General features: G+C 42.9%; 1 protein-coding gene across 2 annotated transcripts in view; it reads left to right on the forward strand.

Moving 5' to 3' along the window:
* Window positions 1–20,958, forward strand: part of LOC123730759 (C-Jun-amino-terminal kinase-interacting protein 1) — a 117,534-nt gene that overhangs the window by 43,847 nt on the left and 52,729 nt on the right. For both annotated transcript variants that reach the window (XM_045708436.1, XM_045708437.1), the window contains one exon: window positions 8,478–8,589. In XM_045708436.1, coding sequence (XP_045564392.1) covers window positions 8,478–8,589 — 112 coding nt within the window. The remainder of the gene's footprint in view (window positions 1–8,477; window positions 8,590–20,958) is intronic.

Genomic DNA, 20,958 nt, shown 5'->3' on the forward strand with positions numbered 1-20,958 from the left:
ATTTTTATATAGCCCTTCGTACATCAGCTGATATCTCAAAGTGCTGTACTGAAACCCAGCCTAAAACCCCAAACAGCAAGCAAAGCATGTGAAAGAAGCACGGTGGCTAGGAAAAACTCCCTAGGAAAAACTCCCTAGAAAGGCCAAAAACCTAGGAAGAAACCTAGAGAGGAACCAGGCTATGAGGGGTGGCCAGTCCTCTTCTGGCTGTGCAGGGTGGATATTATAACAGAACATGGTCAAGATGTTAAAATGTTAAAATGTTCATAAATGACCAGCATGGTCAAATAATAATAATCATAGTAGTTGTCGAGGGTGCAACAAGCACGTCCGGTGAACAGGTCAGGGTTCCATAGCCGCAGGCAGAACAGTTGAAACTGGAGCAGCAGCACGGCCAGGTGGACTGGGGACAGCAAGGAGTCATCATACCAGGTAGTCCTGAGGCATGGTCCTAGGGCTCAGGTCCTCCGAGAGAAAGACAGAAAGAGAGAAAGAGAGAATTAGAGAGAGCATATTTAAATTCACACAGGAAATGTAAATGTATTATGTTGAACATAGGAGGGCCAAGCACAGGAAGTTTAGTTGGAATAGGGTCCAGTATACAGCTTGAAGGTTAGAGGCCATTACTATTTTCATGAATGTGTCAAGAGATATAGGATTTAAAAACTTGAGTGTCTCCCTTGATCCTTGGGCCTGGCAGTGTTGTGCAGACTCAGGAAAACTGAGCTTTGAAGAAATACGCAGATCTAAAGAGGAGTCCATAATTTGCTTTCTAATGATCTTTTCGTCAAAGTTCCTGAATTTATCACTGCTGAAGTGAAAGCCATCCTCTCATGGGGAATGATTTTTAATTAGCTTTACGACAGTATCAAAAATACATTTTGGATTGTTCTTATTATCCTCAATTAAGTTGGAAAAATAGGCTGATCGAACAGCAGTGAGGGCTCTTCGATATTGTACAGTACTGTCTTTCCAAGCTAGTCGGAAGACTTCCAGTTTGGTGGAGCGCCATTTCCGTTCCAATTTTCTGTAAGTCTCACAACTTCCGCCGAAGTCGGCTCCTCTCCTTGTTTGGGCGGTGTTCGGCGATCGACGTCACCGGCTTTCTAGCCATCGCCGCTCCATTTCTCATATGTCCATTTGTTTTGTCTTGTTCCATACACACCTTGTTTTCATTCCATAATCACACTGATGTATTTAGTCCTCTGTTCCCATCCATGTCTTTGTGTGTAATTGTTTCGTGTTACGTGGTTATCGTTACGTGCAAGACTGGGTTTTCATGTTTCTGTGTTTTTTGCACACGGTTTGTTTATTTTGTATTACTGTGTCTTGTATTGAACATTTATCGCGCCTTACACTTTTGCCTTGTGGGCTGGAGGTTTTCAAGAAGCTGCGTTCTTCTGTTATTTTCTCTACTGCCATAATAAAGTGTGCGCTTGTTCAATACTCCCTGCTCTCCTGCACCTGACTTCTCCACCAGCAGCGTACAGCCTTGACAGGAAGCTTGCTTCAGGGCTCGGGTATTTTCTGTATACCAGGGAGCTAGTTTCTTGACCATAGAGTGATAACATAAAGACAGCAGCAAAAGTACATTTTGCAATAGCGTCAATGTGGACATTAAAATCATCTACTAACAGTACATTGGGAGACATGGCACAGACAGAAGTCATTAATTTAATATTTTGTATTTTACCAGGCAAGCCAGTTAAGAACAAATTCTTACTTAGAAGTACGACCTACACCAGCCAAACCCGGACGACGCTGGTCCAATTGTCCGCCACCCTATGGGACACCAAATCAATGCCGTTTGTGATACAGCCTGGAATCAAACCAGGGTGTCTGTAGTGCCGCCTCTAGCACTGAGATGCAGTGCCTTAGACCACTGCGCCACTCGGGAGCCCATTAATGAGGACAGTTCAGATAAAAACAGCTCAGATGGCTTAAGTAGTCTATAAATGGTTACAATTATCAGCTGCTTTTGTACCCTTCATTGGTAGACTCAGCAGCCAGATCAAACAAGGGCCTAAAATAAACAGGAGCTTGACTAGTGGGGAGTTGCAGTGCGGTCCAAAAGCAGCTGGCCAGTGGTAGAACAGGCCAAGCGAGGTGATGGTTCTACAGTGCATTTGGAAAGTATTCAGACCTCTTGACTTTTTCCAAATGTTGTTATGTTGCAGCCTATTCCAAAATGGATTAAATAGTTTTTTCCCCCTCATCAATCTACACACAATACCCCATAATGACAAAGCAAAAACAAGTTTAGAGAAATTCTTGCTCAAGGACACATCAACAGATTTTTCCCTTTGTCGGCTCAGAGATTTGAACTAGCAACCTTGCAGCTACTGGACCAATGTGCTAACCGCTAGGCTACGTGCCACCCAAGGAGCTTCAACTGCCAAGGACCATGACCATTTTGAATAGATACCACTGTATTCCTATGGTTCTCATTCAAACCCATGTTATTTAATGCATATTTAGAATTCTTATAAACTCAGCAAAAAAACGTATACTGTCAGCTGCGTTTATTTTCAGTAAACTTAAATATTTGTATGAACATAAATATTTGTAAATATTTGTATGAACATAACAAGATTGGATGAACATAAATATTAGTAAATATTTTTATGAACATAACAAGATTCAACAACTGAGACATAAACTGAACAAATTCCACAGACATGTGACTAACAGAAATTAACCTGTTGGGGGTAGGGGGCAGTATTGACACGGCCGGATAAAAAACGTACCCGATTTAATCTGATTACTACTCCTGCCCAGTAACTAGAATATGCATATAATTATTGGCTTTGGATAGAAAACACCCTACAGTTTCTAAAACTGTTTGAATGGTGTCTGTGAGTATAACAGAACTCATATGGCAAGCAAAAACCTGAGAAGATTCTGAACAGGAAGTGGCCTGTCTGACAAGTTGTTGTTCATCATGGCTCTTTTTATTGAAGACTGAGGATCTTTGCTGTAACGTGACACTTCCTACGGCTCCCATAGGCTCTCAGAGCCCGGGAAAAAGCTGAATGATATCGAGGCAGCCCCAGGCTGAAACACATTTACGCTTTTGGCAAGTGGCCGATCAGAGGACAATGGGCTTAGGCGCGTGCACGAGGTGACCCCGTGCTTTATTTTCTTTCCTCTTTTTACCTAAACGCAGATTCCCGGTCGGAATATTATCGCTTTTTTACGAGAAAAATGGCATAAAAATTGATTTTAAACAGCGGTTGACATGCTTCGAAGTACGGTAATGGAATATTTACAATTTTTTTGTCACCGCTGTTTATTTACCCTATTTACCCTCGTTATTTACCCTTTCGGATAGTGTCTTGAACGCACCAACAAAACGCCGCTATTTGGATATAACAATGGATTATTTGGGACCAAACCAATATTTGTTATTGAAGTAGAAGTCCTGGGAGTGCATTCTGACGAAGAACAGCAAAAGTAATAACATTTTTCTTATAGTAAATCTGACTTTGGTGAGTGCCAAACTTGCTGGGTGTCTAAATAGCTAGCCCTGTGATGCCGGGCTATCTACTGAGAATATTGCAAAATGTGCTTTCACCGAAAAGCTATTTTAAAATCGGACATATCGAGTGCATAGAGGAGTTCTGTATCTATAATTCTTAAAATAATTGTTATGCTTTTTGTGAACGTTTATCGTGAGTAATTTAGTCAATTTTTTGTAAATTCGCCGGAAGTTTGTGGGGGGTATGCTAGTTCTGAACGTCACATGCTAATGTAAAAAGCTGGTTTTTGATATAAATATGAACTTGATTGAACAAAACATGCATGTATTGTATAACATAATGTCCTAGGTGTGTCATCTGATGAAGATCATCAAAGGTTAGTGCTGCATTTAGCTGTCTTCTGGGTTTTTGTGACATTATATGCTAGCTTGAAAAATGGGTGTCTGATTATTTCTGGCTGGGTACTCTGCTGACATAATCTAATGTTTTGCTTTCGTTGAAAAGCCTTTTTGAAATCGGACAGTGTGGTTAGATTAACGAGAGTCTTGTCTTTAAAATGGTGTAAAATAGTCATATGTTTGAGAAATTGAAGTTTTTGCATTTCTAAGGTATTTGAATAACGCGCCACAGGATTCCACTGGCTGTTACGTAGGTGGGACGATTTCGTCCCACTGGCCCTAGAGAAGTTAAATAATGTGTCCCTGAACAAAGGGGGGGTCAAAATCAAAAGTAATAGTCAGTATCTGGTGTGGCCACCAACTGCATTAGGTACTGCAGTGCATCTTCTCCTCATGGACTGCACCAGATTTGCCAGTTCTTGCTGTGAGATGTTACTCCACTCTTCCACCAAGGCACTTGCAAGTTCCCTGACATTTCTGGGTGGAATGGCCCTAGCCCTCACCCTCCGATCCAACAGGTCCCAGACATGCTCAATGGGATTGAGATCCGAGCTCTTCACTGCCATGGCAGAACAAGGACTTTCCTGTCTTGCAGGAAATCACGCACAGAACGAGCAGTATGGCTGGTGGCATTGTCATGCTGGAGGGTCATGTCAGGATGAGCCTGCAGGAAGGGTACCACATGAGGGAGGAGGATGTCTTCCCTGTAACGCACAGCGTGGAGATTGCCTGCAATGACAACAAGCTCAGTCCGATGATGCTGTGACACACCGCCCCAGACCATGACACCTCCAAATCGATCCCACTCCAGAGTACAGGCCTCGGTGTAACGCTCATTCCTTCGACGATAAACGTGAATCGGACCATCACCCCTGGTGAGACAAAACCGGGACTCGTCAGCCAAGAGCACTTTTTGCCAGTCCTGTCTGGTCCAGCGATGGTGGGTTTGTGCCCATAGGTGACGTTGTTCCCGGTGATGTCTGGTGAGGACCTGCCTTATAACAGGCCTACAAGCCCTCAGTCCAGCCTCTCTCAGCCTAGGGCAAACAGTCTGAGCACTGATGGAAGGATTGTGTGTTCCTGGTGTAACTCGGGCAGTTTTTGTTGTCATCCTGTACCTATCCTGCAGGTGTGATGTTCAGATGTACCGATCCTGTGCAGGTGTTGTTACACGTGGTCTGCGACTGCGAGGACGATCAGCTGTCCATCCTGTCTCCCTGTAGCGCTGTCTTAGGCGTCTCACAGTACGGACATTGCAATTTATTGCCCTAGCCACATCTGCAGTCCTTATGCCTCCTTGCAGCATACTTGAGCCACATTCACGCAGATGAGCAGGGACCCTGGGCATCTTTCTTTTGGTGTTTTTCAGAGTCAGTAGAAAGGCCTCTTTAGTGTCCTAAGTTATCATAACTGTGACCTTAATTGCCTACCGTCTGGAAGCTGTTAGTGTCATTCCACAGGTGCATGTTCATTAATTGTTCATTGAACAAGCATGGGAAACATTGTTTAAACTCTGAAGACCTGTTATTTGGATTTTTATGAATTATCTTTGAAAGACAGGATCCTGAAAAAGGGATGTTTCTTTTTTTGCTTAGTTTAGTTCATAATTAATAGTATAACAAATCTGAATGCAAGCACAATAAGTTGAGTCCGTCTGCACATTTCAGCCTTGGTTTGGAATTGATAGCTTAAACGGTTAAAGCGTAGCACCGTCTAGGATTTTATGATTTTTTACCATTCTAGTCTTTGGCCTTTGAAATTCAAATATGGTTGTCATATAAAAAGTCATATAAAAAGTATAAATAGTATCAAAAATAATGAATCTAAGTTAGGGCAGTCTGCACATTTGAAAGTTGGTTTATGTTGATAGCTGAAACAGTTTAAGCGTTAGAGCCGGCAGAAGAAGTAAAATAATATGAGTATTCAAGAGTTCTAGACAGGTCTTGCTTTCAGCAAGCACATTCATTACATGGGATTGGTGCATGCAGGTTGGCTGCTAGGTAATTATACATTGGGTCTTTGACCTGGTTTGCTAACTACCTCTCTCAAAGAGTGCAGTGTATAAAGTCAGAAAATCTGCTGTCTCAGCCACTGCCTGTCACCAAAGGATTACCCCAAGTCTCGATCCTAGGCCCCACGCTCTTCTCAGTTTACATCAACAACATAGCTCAGGCAGTAGGAAGCTCTCTCATCCATTTATATGCAGATGATACAGTCTTATACTCAGCTGGCCCCTCCCTGGATTTTGTGTTAAATGCTCTACAACAAAGCTTTCTTAGTGTCCAACAAGCTTTCTCTACCCGTAAAACTTGTTCTGAACACCTCCAAAACAAAGGTCATGTGGTTTGGTAAGAAGAATGCACCTCTTCCCACAGATGTTATTACTACCGCTGAGGGTTTAGAGCCTGAGGTAGTCACCTCATACAAGTACTTGGGAGTATGGCTAGACGGTGCACTGTCCTTCTCTAAGTAACATATCAAAGCTGCAGGCTACATTTAAATCTAGACTTGGTTTCCTCTATCGCAATCGCTCCTCTTTCACCCCAGCTGCCAAACTAACCCTGATTCAGATGACCATCCTACCCATGCTAGATTACGGAGACATAATTTATAGGCCGGCAGGTAAGGGTGCTCTCAAGCGGCTAGATGTTCTTTACCATTCGGCCTTCATATTTGCCACCAATGCTCCTTATAGGACACATCACTGCACTCTATACTCCTCTGTAAACTGGTCATCTCTGTATACCCGTCGCAAGGTTGATGCTTATTTATAAAACCATCTTAGGCCTCACTCTCCCCTATCTGAGATATCTACTGCACCCCTCATTCTCCACATACAACACCCATTCTGCCAGTCACATTCTGTTAAATGTCCCCAAAGCACACACATCCCTGGGTCGCTCCTCTTTTCAGTTCGCTGCAGCTAGCGACTGGAACGAGCTGCAACGAACACCTCATACTGGACAGTTTTATCTCAATCACTTCATTCAAAGACTCAATCATGGACACTCTTACTGACAGTTGTGGCTGCTTTGTATGATGTATTGCTGTCTCTACCTTCTTGACCTTTGTGCTGTTGACTTTGCCCAATAATGTTTGTACCATGTTTTTGTGCTGCTACCATGTTGTGTTTCTACCATGCTGTGTTGTCAAGTGTTTCTGCCTTGTTTTGTTGTTGTCTTAGGTCTCTCTTTATGTAGTGTTGTGTCTCTCCTGTTGTGATGTGTGTTAAAAATGGCTCTAAATACTTTTCTGTTCGTGATTTAAAAATTCTGATAAATAAGCACGTCAGGGGACGTTGGCCTATGGCGGTTCTAGTAATGACGTCATTCACAAGGCAAGAGGGGGTGCGCCCTGAGTCACTTCGCTGAGGCTATAGATTATCTGTGGGAGAGACATGAGATAGAGACTGATTAAGTGAATGAATAAAGTTTTAGTGGCAATCAGCTTTGAAATCAGCATATTTTGCATGGTATTAGAAACATAGTACCTGGTTTGTGAATTGATTATAGCTTCAGCTGTAAGCTAGCAAGAAAAGTTAGCCTACAAAGCTGGAAGCTACCGTTATCTTCTTGCATTGTAAAGTTTCCTAGCCTGTATGAACATAGTTTTGCGAACAGCCATTAAGTTTAAACATTTCTACATGCCGTGTCGCATTATTCAAGTGTGTTAACTTCTGTGCAGCATTATAAGGGGGACATCGGCTGCGCAGATAGACAGAGTTGATCTGTGAGACACATTTGACAGAAATACCAAAAGTAACAAAAATTCTAGTACCAACTGGGCTCATTCTGTGCTTTATGCAATAGCCATTTGGCAACATATAGACAATCAACACAAATTCTCCCAAACTGACTGTGCATATTTTCCACAGACCACTTGCCTAAATGTTTCAGAAGTTTCCTGAGTTACAGTATGTTTGGCTATAAGAATAGGCAAAAAACATGATTTTACTGGATAGGTTCCTTGTTATTATCACATCCAAACCAAACATTCTCTTATTGTATGATGTCATATTCTATTTTTTTTACTGTATTAAAAATGTAATATGACCATGTTGCTGACTGTATACCTGCACCATTCACAATGTTGCATTATAGTGCACAAAATGAACTGGATAAAAGTGTGTGCTATTTAGTTTCTAACAATGTCCCATATTTAGGAAAAGTCACAGAGTGAGAACCACCGCGTTTCTTTGCCAACAGTAATATATTTTTTAAGAGTGTCAACGGTCAAAAGTACCTTTGCGGCGGTTTTAGTAATAATATTTGAAAAATACTCCAACACGCTCTGCATTTCTTCAGTTATACTCGTACCTTTAGTGCACTTTATTTTATTTATTTTAATCTTATGTTAACTCTCAGTTATTGTCATAGACATCATAGATGGCAATTGTTTTTAAACAACATCATCCATCATGGGGGTTAGCGACAGTTGCTGTCAATGAAGATGTCAAAGTTCAGTTAGATTGATCAGACAGATTGTACAGAAGTATATTGCACTTTGGAGGGTTCAGAGAGTTTAACATTTCCTCTCCCTGTGTCTTCTTACTCTATCCCACCCCCTTCCCAATCTCCTTCCACTCTCCTTCTCTCCCCAGGTTGACCCATGACATCAGCCTGAATGAGTTTGAGGATGACGACCTGTCTGAGATCACTGAGATCACAGATGAGTGTGGGATGAGTCTCAACTACATGGGCCTAGAGATTAAGGTAAGGTAGCACTTCAAACCTGCAGTTGCTTTATGACAGTCGCAAACACACACACACACACACACACACACACATGCATAATGGTCTGGAGATTAAGTTAAAACACCACTTTAAAATATCAGTTTAAATATACTGCTCAAAAAAATAAAGGGAACACTTAAACAACACATCCTAGATCTGAATATGAATATATATATATATATAAATATATATAAATACTTTTTTCTTTACATAGTTGCATGTGCTGACAACAAAATCACACACAAATAATCAATGGAAATCCAATTGATCAACCCATGGAGGTCTGGATTTGGAGTCACACTCAAAATTAAAGTGGAAAACCACACTACAGGCTGATCCAACTTTGATGTAATGTCCTTAAAACAAGTCAAAATGAGGCTCAGTAGGGTGTGTGGCCTCCACGTGCCTGTATGACCTCCCTACAACGCCTGGGCATGCTCCTGATGAGGTGGCGGATGTTCTCCTGAGGGATCTCCTCCCAGACCTGGACTAAAGCATCCGCCAACTCCTGGACAGTCTGTGGTGCAATGTGGCGTTGGTGGATGGAGCGAGACATGATGTCCCAGATGTGCTCAATTGGATTCAGGTCTGGGGAACGGGCGGGCCAGTCCATAGCATCAATGCCTTCCTCTTGCAGGAACTGCTGACACACTCCAGCCACATGAGGTCTAGCATTGTCTTGCATTAGGAGGAACCCAGGGCCAACCGCACCAGCATATGGTCTCACAAGGGGTCTGAGGATCTCATCTCGGTACCTAATGGCAGTCAGGCTACCTCTGGAGAGCACATGGAGGGCTGTGCGGCCCCCCAAAGAAATGCCACCCCACACCATGACTGACCCACCGCCAAACCGGTCATGCTGCAGGATGTTGCAGGCAGCAGAACATTCTCCACGGCGTCTCCAGACTCTGTCACGTCTGTCACGTGCTCAGTGTGAACCTGCTTTCATCTGTGAAGACCACAGGGCACCAGTGGCGAATTTGCCAATCTTGGTGTTCTCTGGCAAATGCCAAATGTCCTGCACGGTGTTGGGCTGTAAGCACAACCCCCACCTGTGGACGTCGGGCCCTCATACCACTCTCATGGAGTCTGTTTCTGACCGTTTGAGCAGACACATGCACATTTGTGGCCTGTTGGAGGTCATTTTGCAGGGCTCTGGCAGTGCTTCTCCTGCTCCTCCTTGCACAAAGGCGGAGGTAGCGGTCCTGCTGCTGGGTTGTTGCCCTCCTACGGACTCCTCCACGTCTCCTGATGTACTGGCCTGTCTCCTGGTAGCGCCTCCATGCTCTGGACACTACGCTGACAGACCAAGCAAACCTTTTTGCCACAGCTCGCATTGATGTGCCATCCTGGATGAGCTGCACTACCTGAGCCACTTGTGTGGGTTGTAGACTCTGTCTCATGCTACCACTAGAGTGAAAGCACCGCCAGCATTCAAAAGTGACCAAAACATCAGCCAGGAAGCATAGGAACTGAGAAGTGGTCTGTGGTCTCCACCTGCAGAACCACTTCTTTATTGGGGGTGTCTTGCTAATTGCCTATAATTTCTACCTGTTGTCTATTACATTTGCACAACAGCATGTGAAATGTATTGTCAATCAGTGTTGCTTCCTAAGTGGACAGTTTGATTTCACAGAAGTGTGATTGACTTGGAGTTACATTGTGTTGTTTAAGTGTTCCCTTTATTTTTTGAGCAGTGTACTTACCGCTAATATAAACAACTCCACACAACAATATTGTCCAAATAATCTGTGCGCACCTCAGAATTTGTTTTGCCCAGTTGATTGGCTGGAAGTTTTTGAAATAGCCTAATTGGTCTGCGTCAGCAGTCCTGGATAAGGAAACATGTAGCCCTTTCCTGCTGTCAAATGGTTATTAATATTTTTCATAATTTCATAGTTAACCTGTTGGGGGTAGGGGGCAGTATTTGCACGGCCGGATAAAAAACGTACCCGATTTAATCTGGTTATTACTACTGCCCAGAAACTAGAATATGCATATAATTATTGGCTTTGGATAGAAAACACCCTAAAGTTTCTAAAACTGTTTGAATGGTGTCTGTGAGTATAACAGAACTCATATGGCAGGCAAAAACCTGAGAAGATTCCTTACAGGAAGTGACCTGTCTGACAAGTTCTTGTTCTTCTTGGCTCTCTTTAATGAAAACTGAGGATCTTTGCTGTTACATGACACTTCCTACGGCTCCCATAGGTTCTCAGAAGGCGGGGAAAAGCTGAATGATGTAATTCCAGCCACTGGCTGAAAAACATTAGCGCTTTTGGTAAGTGCTCTATCAGAGGACAATGGGACGGAGGCGCGTGCACGTGTCGACCCCATGTTTTTATTTTCTCTCTCTTTGAACCTAAACACGCTTTCCCGGTCGGAATATTATCTGACGAAGAACAGCAAAGGTAATAACATTTTTCTTATAGTAAATCTGACTTTGGTGAGGGCTAAACTTGTTGGGTGTCTAAATAGCTAGTCCTGTGATGCCAGGCTATCTACTTAGAATATTGCAAAATGTGCTTTCACCGAAAATCTATTTTAAAATCGGACATAGCGAGTGCATAGAGGAGTTCTGTATCTATAATTCTTAAAATAATTGTTATGTTTTTTGTGAACGTTTATCGTGAGTAATTTAGTAAATTCACCGGAAGTTTGCGTCACATGCTAATGTAAAAAGCTGGTTTTTGATATAAATATGAACTTGATTGAACATGTTATACATGTATTGTATAACATAATGTCCTAAGATTGTCATCTGATGAAGATCATCAAAGGTTACTTCTGCATTTAGCTGTGATTTGGGTTTATGTGACATTATATGCTAGCTTGAAAAATGGGTGTCTGATTATTTCTGGCTGGGTACTCTGCTTACATAATCTAATGTTTTGCTTTCGTTGAAAAGCCTTTTTTGAAATCGGACAGTGTGGTTAGATTAACGAGAGTCTTGTCTTTAAAATGGTGTAAAATAGTAATATGTTTGAAAAATTGAAGTTTTTGCATTTTTGAGGTTTTTGAATAACGCGCCACGGGATTACACTGGCTGTTACGTAGGTGGGACGATTTGGTGTCACCTACCCTAGAGAGGTTATTGTGCTGACGTTGCTTCCAGAAGCAGTTTGGAACTCGGTTGTGAGTGTTGCAACCGAGGACAAACGTTTTTTTTACACGCTACGCGCTTCAGCACTCGGCGGTCACGTTCTGTGCACTTGTGTAGCCTACCACTTCGTGACTGAGCCGTTGTTGCTCCTAGATGTTTCCACTTCCCAATAATAGCACTTACAGTTGACCGGGGCAGCTCTAGCGAAATTTAACAAACTGACTTGTTGGAAAGGTGGCATCCTATGACGGTGCCACATTGAAAGTCACTGAGCTCTTCAGTATGAGCCATTCTACTGCCAATGTTTGTCTATGGAGATGCATGGCTGTGTGCTCAATTTTATACAGCTGTCAGCAACGGGCGTAGTTGAAATAGCTGAATCCTCTAATTTGAATGTGTCCACATACTTTTGTATATACAGTGTATGGAGACTGTTTAGTGCCAAAAATAAGGGGATAAATACAAAAAACGTTTCCTGATCTTTCTTATATCTCTCAGATATAGGACAGACACTTCAGAACAAACTTAATTTAGATTTTTTGGGGTGGACTTTCTGTTGTTCTACAGTGCATTCGGACAGTATTCAGACCCCTTGACTTTTTCCACATTTGTTGCGTTACAGCCTTATTTTAAATTGATTATTGGCTTTTTTCACATTAATCTACACACAATACCCCATAATGACGAAGCGAAAACAGTTTTTTATTCATTCAGACCCATTTGCAAAATGTTGAAAAAGCCAGGGGGTGTGAATACTTACCGAATGCATTGTATGTAAGTGCATCTGTTATTCAATGCATTTGTATGGGCTAATAGCAATAAGGCCAAATACACTTAGAAAAAACGAATTATGTTTTCATTTTTTATACTTCAAGGGGTCTTACATTTCTAAATGAAATAGGAAAATGATACTTGATTTGACCTTCTTAAAAATGATTTATATCTTAGTAGAACCCCTCCCCAGTTTAGGCAAGGCTTCGACTGTAATGGGTTAAGTCGTTCAAATGAGATAATAAGTAGTTCAAACGAGATACTAAGTCGTTCAAACAAGATACTATCTCATTTGAATGACTTAGTAAAAAAATAAATGTCGTTCGAACTAGATAATTCCAAGAGTGTACGTTTTTGAATTTTTTTTGCCTTGGGCATCAGGGCTTCCAAAGAAAGTGGAAATGTATTGTGTGAATAAGTATATGAAACCTTTGCTATATGGCAAGATAGGTTCAAGGAACAGAAATTACTCAATAAGTCACACAATATGTTGAATGGACTTCATCTGTGTGTATTTACAGTATAGAGGTTCACATGATTTTAGAATGAATTAAAAGGTCTCTGTAAGGTTACCCAGTCCTATACAGTGGTTCTTCCTTTAAAAGTTTTGAGCTTATGCTGTGACCGTTTGTGGTTGATGGTGGCAGATTGTGGTAAATTGCGTCATTCTGTCATTGCACCACACTATCACAAGGGGTAGTTAGAACGCTCATCTATCGGTAGCCTAAACTGTGGCACAAATTGACTTTTTTCGTAAATTAATGGAGGTGTTTTCAATCCGAGATTCTCTCTTCTCTGGCATTAGAGTCCTGCATCAGGCAACAACAAAAAAGTAGCTAGCGGTGGTCCTGGAGTTGCGAGAGAACTTAGGTAAATACAATGGGCGAATTACACTTGACATGTGGACTGATGATTTTCGAAAAATAGGCACGGTGGGCTTTTGGTTTCTATACTTCTAAAAACAGAAGAAAAAAAATCTAAATAACAAACTGGCTTTATTTACCACAGTGTGAAAGAGTGATAGCCCCTCTATATAAAGTGAGTTTCTGAAACACGGAGTCCTTCATTGCTGATGTGAAGAAGAAACAGAATCATCAGTCTGATGTCCCCACATGCTTCAAGATGGTCACCATTGTTCCTGTACCCAAGAAGGCAAAGGTAACTGAACTGAATGACTATCGCCCTGTAGCACTCACTTCTGTCATGAAGTGCTTTGAGGGACTAGTCAAGAATCATATCACCTCCACCTTACCTATCACCCTAGACCCACTGCAATTTCCATACCGCCCCAATAGGTCCAGAGACTGCACACTGCCCTATCCAATCTGGACAAGAAGAATACCTATGTAAGAATGCTGTTCATTGACGACAGCTCAGCATTCAACACCATAGTACCCTCCAAGCTCATCACTAAGCTTGAGGCCCTGAGTCTGAAACCCGACCTGTGCGATTGGGTCCTGGACTTCCTGACGGGCCGCCCCCAGGTGGTGAAGGTAGGAAACAACATCTCCACTTTGCTGATCCTCAACACTGGGGCCCCTCAAGGGTGCGTGCTCAGCCCCCTCCTGTACTCCCTGTTCACCCATGACTGCGTGGCCATGCACACCTCCAACTCGATCATCAAGTTTGCAGATGACACAACAGTAGTAAGCTTGATCACCAACAACATCGAGACAGCCTATATAGAGGAGGTGAAGGCACTCGGAGTATGGTGTCAGGAAAACAACCTCTCACTTAACATCAACAAAACAAAGGAGATGATTGTGGACTACAGGAAACAGCAGAGGGAGCACGCCCCTATCCACATCGACGGGACAGCAGTGGAGAAGGTGGAAAGTTTTAAGTTCCTCTGCGTACACATCATGGACAAACTGAAATGGTCCACCCACACAGACAGTGTGGTGAAGAAGGCACAACAGTGTCTCTTCAACCTCAGGAGGCTGAAGAAATGTGGCTTGTCACCTAAAACACTCACAAACTTTTACAGATGCACAATTGAGAGAATTCTGTCGGGCAGTATCACCGCCTGGTACGGCAACTGCCCCGCCCACAACTGCAGGGCTCTCCAGAGGGTGGTGCGGTCTGCACAACGCATCACCGGGGGCAAACTACATGCCCTCCAGGACACCTACAGCACCCGATGTCACAGGAAGGCCAAAAAGATCATCAAGGACACCAACCACCCGAGCCACCGCCTGTTCACCCCGCTACCATCCAGAAGGCGAGGTCAGTACAGGTGTATCATAGTTGGGACCGAGAGACTGAAAATTGCTTCTATCTCAAGACCATCAGACTGTTAAACAGCCATCACACAGAGCGGCTGCTGCCTACATACAGTCTTGATATTCATGTCGACTCTTAACAAATGGATCACGAGTCACTTTATTATTGATGTTTACATATCTTGCATTACTCATCCCAAATGTATATACTGTATTTTATTCCATCTATTGCATTGTGCCAAGGCCTTCTCAGTCATTGCTCATCCATATATTTATATGTACATATTCTTATTCCATCCCTTTACTTAGATTTGTGTGTATTAGATAGTTGTTGTGGAAATGTTAGATTACTTGTTGATATTGCTGCACTGTCGGAACTACTGTAGAAGCACAAGGATTTCGCTACACTCGCAATAACATCTGCTAACCATGTGTATGTGACCAATAACATTTTATTTCATTTGATTTGATTTAAACGAAAGAGAGTCCAGCGAGGATTTGTCAGCATAAAGCTGATTGACTCACTCATTAATGGCTTTGGATCACAATAAATAAGTACCAACATTATTTTTTTCTGTCTTTAATAAATACATGTTTTGACCAAATGAATCTGCTCATGTGTGTGTTCAATTATTTGTGACATTGTGGATACAATGAAGAATGTAAACAAAATATAAATCAAATGAATCCTATTCATAATGAATAATCAGATGCGTGTTGCAAGCTTTTCATTTTTCCTTATTTTTTTTCAAATGTATTTTTAGACAATACAAAACATACACATACAAATGACAACTATATCACTCTGGCCCAGACCCACCTGCTCACAACCCCATCTCCAGCACCCACATCACTCTCTGCCACATTGCCTCAAACTGCACCATGTTGTTTCTCTCCGTCGCCCACACACACTTTAAACATTTGAATAATAAAGCATTTAAAGGCTGACATTGGTTGATTTGAATAATTCTAACAGGCAAAATTCTAACTCCAACCATAACTTTTTGACTTTTTATAATAATCCATGCCTTCTGGGAATGTTAACCTAATGAAAAATAAAATGTGAAGAAGAAACAGAATGAAAGAGAGTCCAGCAAGGATTTGTCAGCTGAATGACTCACTCATTCATGGCTTTGGATCAAAATAAGTACCAACATTCTTTTTGATAGTCTTTAATAAAGAAATGTTTGACTGTTTTGTCCAAGTTCATCTGGATAATTCTTAATGAGTTCCAAGAGCAAATCAGTTACCCAACAAAATAATATAATTTTATTTAGCCTAATTGCTTTTAGGACTACAAACAGCAGGCTATTATTCCTCTTTTCCTCCATGCATTAATTAATTTGTCTGCATGTCTATTCAAAATTTGGCTAAAAAGAAACCACGCCATAAATGAATAACAGATATATATTTTTCTCTGTAAGGTTTTACATTTCTAACTCAATATCACATCTCAGATTTGCCCTAAAAAAAGTGCATCAAGCCCTACAAGTATATAAATGTATTATTAACCCTGCATTATAATTGTATAAAAGCCCCTTAGATATTAATTTAGAATCCTACAATCCTCTAAATTTAATTAGATCTGCAGGGACATTTTATTGATCTGCTAGTATTTTCATTTAGAAGCAGCCTCTTAATAAGTTCCAAGAGCTGTGTCATACCAATTATTATTGGATCGTTCACCCGTGCAACCACTTATTAGTATCAACTTGCAATGTATTCGATTTATTTTACCTTTATTTTTATTTAACAAGGCAAGTCAGTTAAGAACAAATTCGTATTTTCAAAGACAGCCTAGGAACAGTGGGTTCTGCCCCTTGTTCAGGGGCAGAACAACAGATTTGTACCTTGTCAGCTCGGGGATTCGAACTTGCAACCTTTCGGTTATTAGTCCAACCACTAGGCTACGCTGCTGCCTCGATGCTTAATTAAGTACTCTAAAGTGTTACACTTCTAACTCAAAACCTCATGCTCCCACAAAATGTTGGATAAAGCATATACTGTACAGTATTTGTTCATCAACATCTTTATGCTTTCGTTAATAAAATAAGGCAAAAAAAAACCTCAACATTTCAACTACTGTACATCTCAGCTACATTTTATTTGCACTTCTCCCCAGCTCCACGACCACGGGTAAAACCTTGCTGAGATGATCAATGTATTTGTTGCATCGTCAATTTCTCTAGCCAAAATGTCTTGATGGCTTTCACCAGTTCATCTTTGCTTGAAGGCTGCGCCTCACGAACCTGCTTCCCTATTCCCCAGCTGGGTGCCGTCACCAGGTATGAGGTGGGAAGGATGGTCTCGGGTTCCGGGGTTGAAGCCATGGGGCTATAAAGGCGTGACAGCGCATCCGGCTTGACATACTTGAATCCTGGCCTTTAAGAGAGGGAGAAGTTGAACCGGGTGAACAGCAGGGCCCACCTAGGTGGCCAGGAATTGAGGCGCTTGGCGGTGCAGAGATAATCCAGGTTCTTGTGGTCGGTCCACACAATGAAACAATGTTCTGTCCCTTCCAGCCAGTGCCTCCACTCCTCCAACTCCATCTTAACCGTGAGAAGCTCACGATTCCCCACATTATAGTTCCTTTCCGTGGCATTGAGGCGGTGGGAGAAGGTGCAGGGGTGTGACTTGGTCCAGGGCAGAACGCTGGGACAGGACAGCCCCCACTCCGACATTCGAAGCATCGGCCTAAACCACGAACTGGCGGGACGGGTCAGGATGAACCAAGATGGGAGCTGTTGTGAAGTGATGTTTGAGATCCCGGAAAGGCCGGTCACCAGCTGGGAGAGGTGAGTGCAGACAGGGGGGAAGCCAGGGTGCTGTAACCCCGGATAAAGTGGCGATAAATGTGTAAAATCTCAGGAAATGTTGCAGCTGCACCCTGGACGCAGGCTGGGGCCAATCCACCACTTCTCTCACCTTTCTGGGATCCATCTGTACACTCCCTGCAGCAATGATGTAACCCAGAAACGGTATGGTAGAATGATGGAATTCGCACTTCTCTGCTTTTACAAAAAGCTGGTTCTCCAGGAGGTGTTGGCGAACCTGTCGGATGTTGAGCACGTGTTCTTGGGCGGCACAGGACAAGACGAGGATGTCATCGAGGTAGACGAAGACATACCGGTGTGGAGAACATCATTAACCAGAGCCTGGAACACAGCAGGGGTGTTGGTGAGGACAAATGGCATGACCAGATGCTCGTAGTGACCTCTGGCCATGTTGAAGTCGGTCTTCCACTCGTCCCCTTCCCGTATCCGCACCATAGGTCCAGCTTGGAGAACACGGTAGCCCACTGGACCGGCTCGAAGGCCAAGGAGATGAGTGGTAGCGGTTCTGCACCGTGATGTTGTTGAGACCCCGTTAGTCGATGCACGGGCGCAGGCAGAAGGACGGATGAACCCTGCAGCTAGGGAGTCATACCGGGGCAGGCTGCGCTGACATCAAGCAATGGGTGTGGCAGAACAGGCTCCAGCCCATAATGGCACCAGCAGACCAGTCAATGAGGGGATTGTGTCGCTGGAGCCAGGAGAATCCCAATACAACAGGAACCTGAGGAGACTTAACCTCCCTAGGGGGTGTGGGACGGTAGCATCCCACCTGGCAAACATCCAGTGAAATTGCAGAGCGCTAAATTCAAAAACAGAAATACTCATTATAAGAATTCATAAAACGTACAAGTGTTATACATCGGTTTAAAGATTAACTTCTTGTTAATCCAACCACGGTTTCAGATTGAAAAAAGGCTTTACGGCAAAAGCATACCATGCGATTATCTGAGAACAGCGCCCAGCAGACAAATCATTACAAACCGTTACCAGCCAAGTAGGGGAGTTACACAAGTCAGAAATAGCGATAAAATGAATCACTTACCTTTGATGATCTTCATATGGTTGCATTCACAAGACTCCCATTTACTCAATAAATGTTTGTTTTCTTCGATAAAATCCCTCTTTATATCCAAAAACCTTAACCGGACAAAAGCTTCGTCAATATAAAAGCAAAACAAGAAAGGTGCGCTCTTGGTCGTGCGCATGAAAAACCTCTGGGACACTGCAGTGTCCAGTCATTCACTGGTCTTACTCCCTAATTTTTCAGAATACAAGCCTGAAACAATTTCTAAAGACTGTTGACATCTAGTGGAAGCCATAGGAATTTGAGTTCTAAGCCAATGGAATCTGTAAAGGCAGTCAATGGAAAACTACAAACATAAAAAAATCCCACTTCCTGGATGGATTTTTCTCAGGTTTTCGCCTGCCATATCAGTTCTGTTATACTCACAGACATTATTTTATACTCTCTAGGATCATTCGGGACGCTAGCGTCCCACCTCACCAACAGCCAGTGAAATTGCAGGGCGCCAAATTCAAACAACAGACATCTCATAATTAAAATTCCTCAAACATACAAGTATTATACACCATTTTAAAGATAAACTTCTTGTTAATCCAGCCACAGTGTCTGATTTCAAAAAGGCTTTACGGCGAAAGCATACCATGCTTAAAATTAATCACTTACCTTTGATGATCTTCATCTGGTGGCACTCCCATGACTCCATGTTACACAATAAACGTTTTGTTCGATAATGTCCCTCTTTATGTCCAAAAACCAAAATTTTGTTGGTGCGTTTAGTTCAGTAATCCAAAGGCACAAAGCGCGCTCTCAACATCTAGACGAAAAGTAAAAAAAGTACAGTAAAAGTTTGTAGAAACATGTCAAACGATGTTTAAAATCAATCCTCAGGTTGTTTTTGTCATAAATAATCAATAATATTTCAACCGGACAAAAGCTTTGTCAACAGAAAAGGAGAAACAAGAAAGGCCAGTTCCCGATCACGCGGTGGACTCATGTCTGGAAATTTCCACTGTCCACTCATTGAAAATACTGTATTTCCCTCATTTTTCAGAGTAAAAGCCTGAAACAATTCCTAAAGACTGGCCACATGTAGAAGAAGCCATAGGGATCGTGAACTGGGTCCTAAGTCTTTGTATGGTGGATAGGCTTTCAATGGAATAACAGCCTTTCAAAATAATAGTACTTCCTGGATGGATTTTCCTCAGGTTTTCGCTTGCCATATCAGTTCTGTTATACTCACAGACATTATTTTAACAGTTTTGGAAACTTTAGAGAGTGTTTTCTATCCAAATCTACCAATTATATGCATATCCTAGCTTCTGGGCCTGAGTAGCTGGCAGTTTACTTTGGGCACGCTTTTCATCCGGAGGTAAAAATAGTGCCCACCTCTCTAGTGAGGTTAATGAGCGGGAATTGGATCATCTCGCTGTGGTTCCCTGACACACGTAGTTTGATAGGGGTGGTATTGTGGGTGATCCGGCCTATAGAGCACCCATCCAGTGCTCTAACGTCCAACTCGGAAGCCAGGGTAGCATCCATAAAGCTCTCATCAGCCGCAGAGTCGATGAGTACTCTGAGGGATTTCGACTGGTTCCCCCACAGCCAGATGGCATAAAAAGGGATGCAAGTAAGGGGAGAGGAAAAGTTTTCCGTATGGCCCACCAGAGTACTCGCTCCTACCGGTGAGCCTGGTCTTTTAGTGGACAGGTGGAGACGAAATGACCAGTAGTCCCGCAATAAAGTCAACTCTTAATGTGATGCCTGTATAGCCGTTCAGCTGGAGACAGTCTAGCTGCGTAGGCTAGTTTCATATGCTCGGGAAGAGGTGAATCGGTAGTCTTCAGAGACTCTCAGGGGAACTTGGGTAGCCTCGGGTTCTCTCGACAATGGAGCCATCGGGGACTTCTGGGATACCTCGGAGGCGAGGTGGAATCCTTGGACGGGCAAGTGAAATCGAATCTCCTCTCCTTCCTTTGTTCCCGTAGTTGCCCATCGATCCGAATGGTCAAGGCGATGAGCGAGTCGAAATCCCTCGGTAGTTCCCAGGTTGATAGCTAGTTCTTTACTTCCTCCAATACTCCATGGAGGAACATGTCGAACAGCGCTTCCAGGTTCCAGGCACTCTCCGCTGCCAACATGCAGAAATCCACTGCATAGTCTACCACACTGCGGGAGTCTTGCCGAAGTTGAGGTAACTTCCCGACAGCCTCTCTCCCAGACAATGGAGCATCGAAAACTTTCTTTACCTCTGCCACAAACTCCTCCAGACTGAGGGAAAGAGTTGGGCTGTAGCTCGATGAGGGAACACTGAGCGAGAAACGCCTGACACTCCATTGAAACGCCCGACTCTCCATTGAAGTGTTCCATGGGAGGTAAGCAGGGTTCCTGGGACAC

The sequence above is a fragment of the Salmo salar genome, chromosome ssa26, assembly GCF_905237065.1.
Source record: "Salmo salar chromosome ssa26, Ssal_v3.1, whole genome shotgun sequence".
In the NCBI taxonomy this organism is placed as follows: domain Eukaryota; kingdom Metazoa; phylum Chordata; class Actinopteri; order Salmoniformes; family Salmonidae; genus Salmo; species Salmo salar.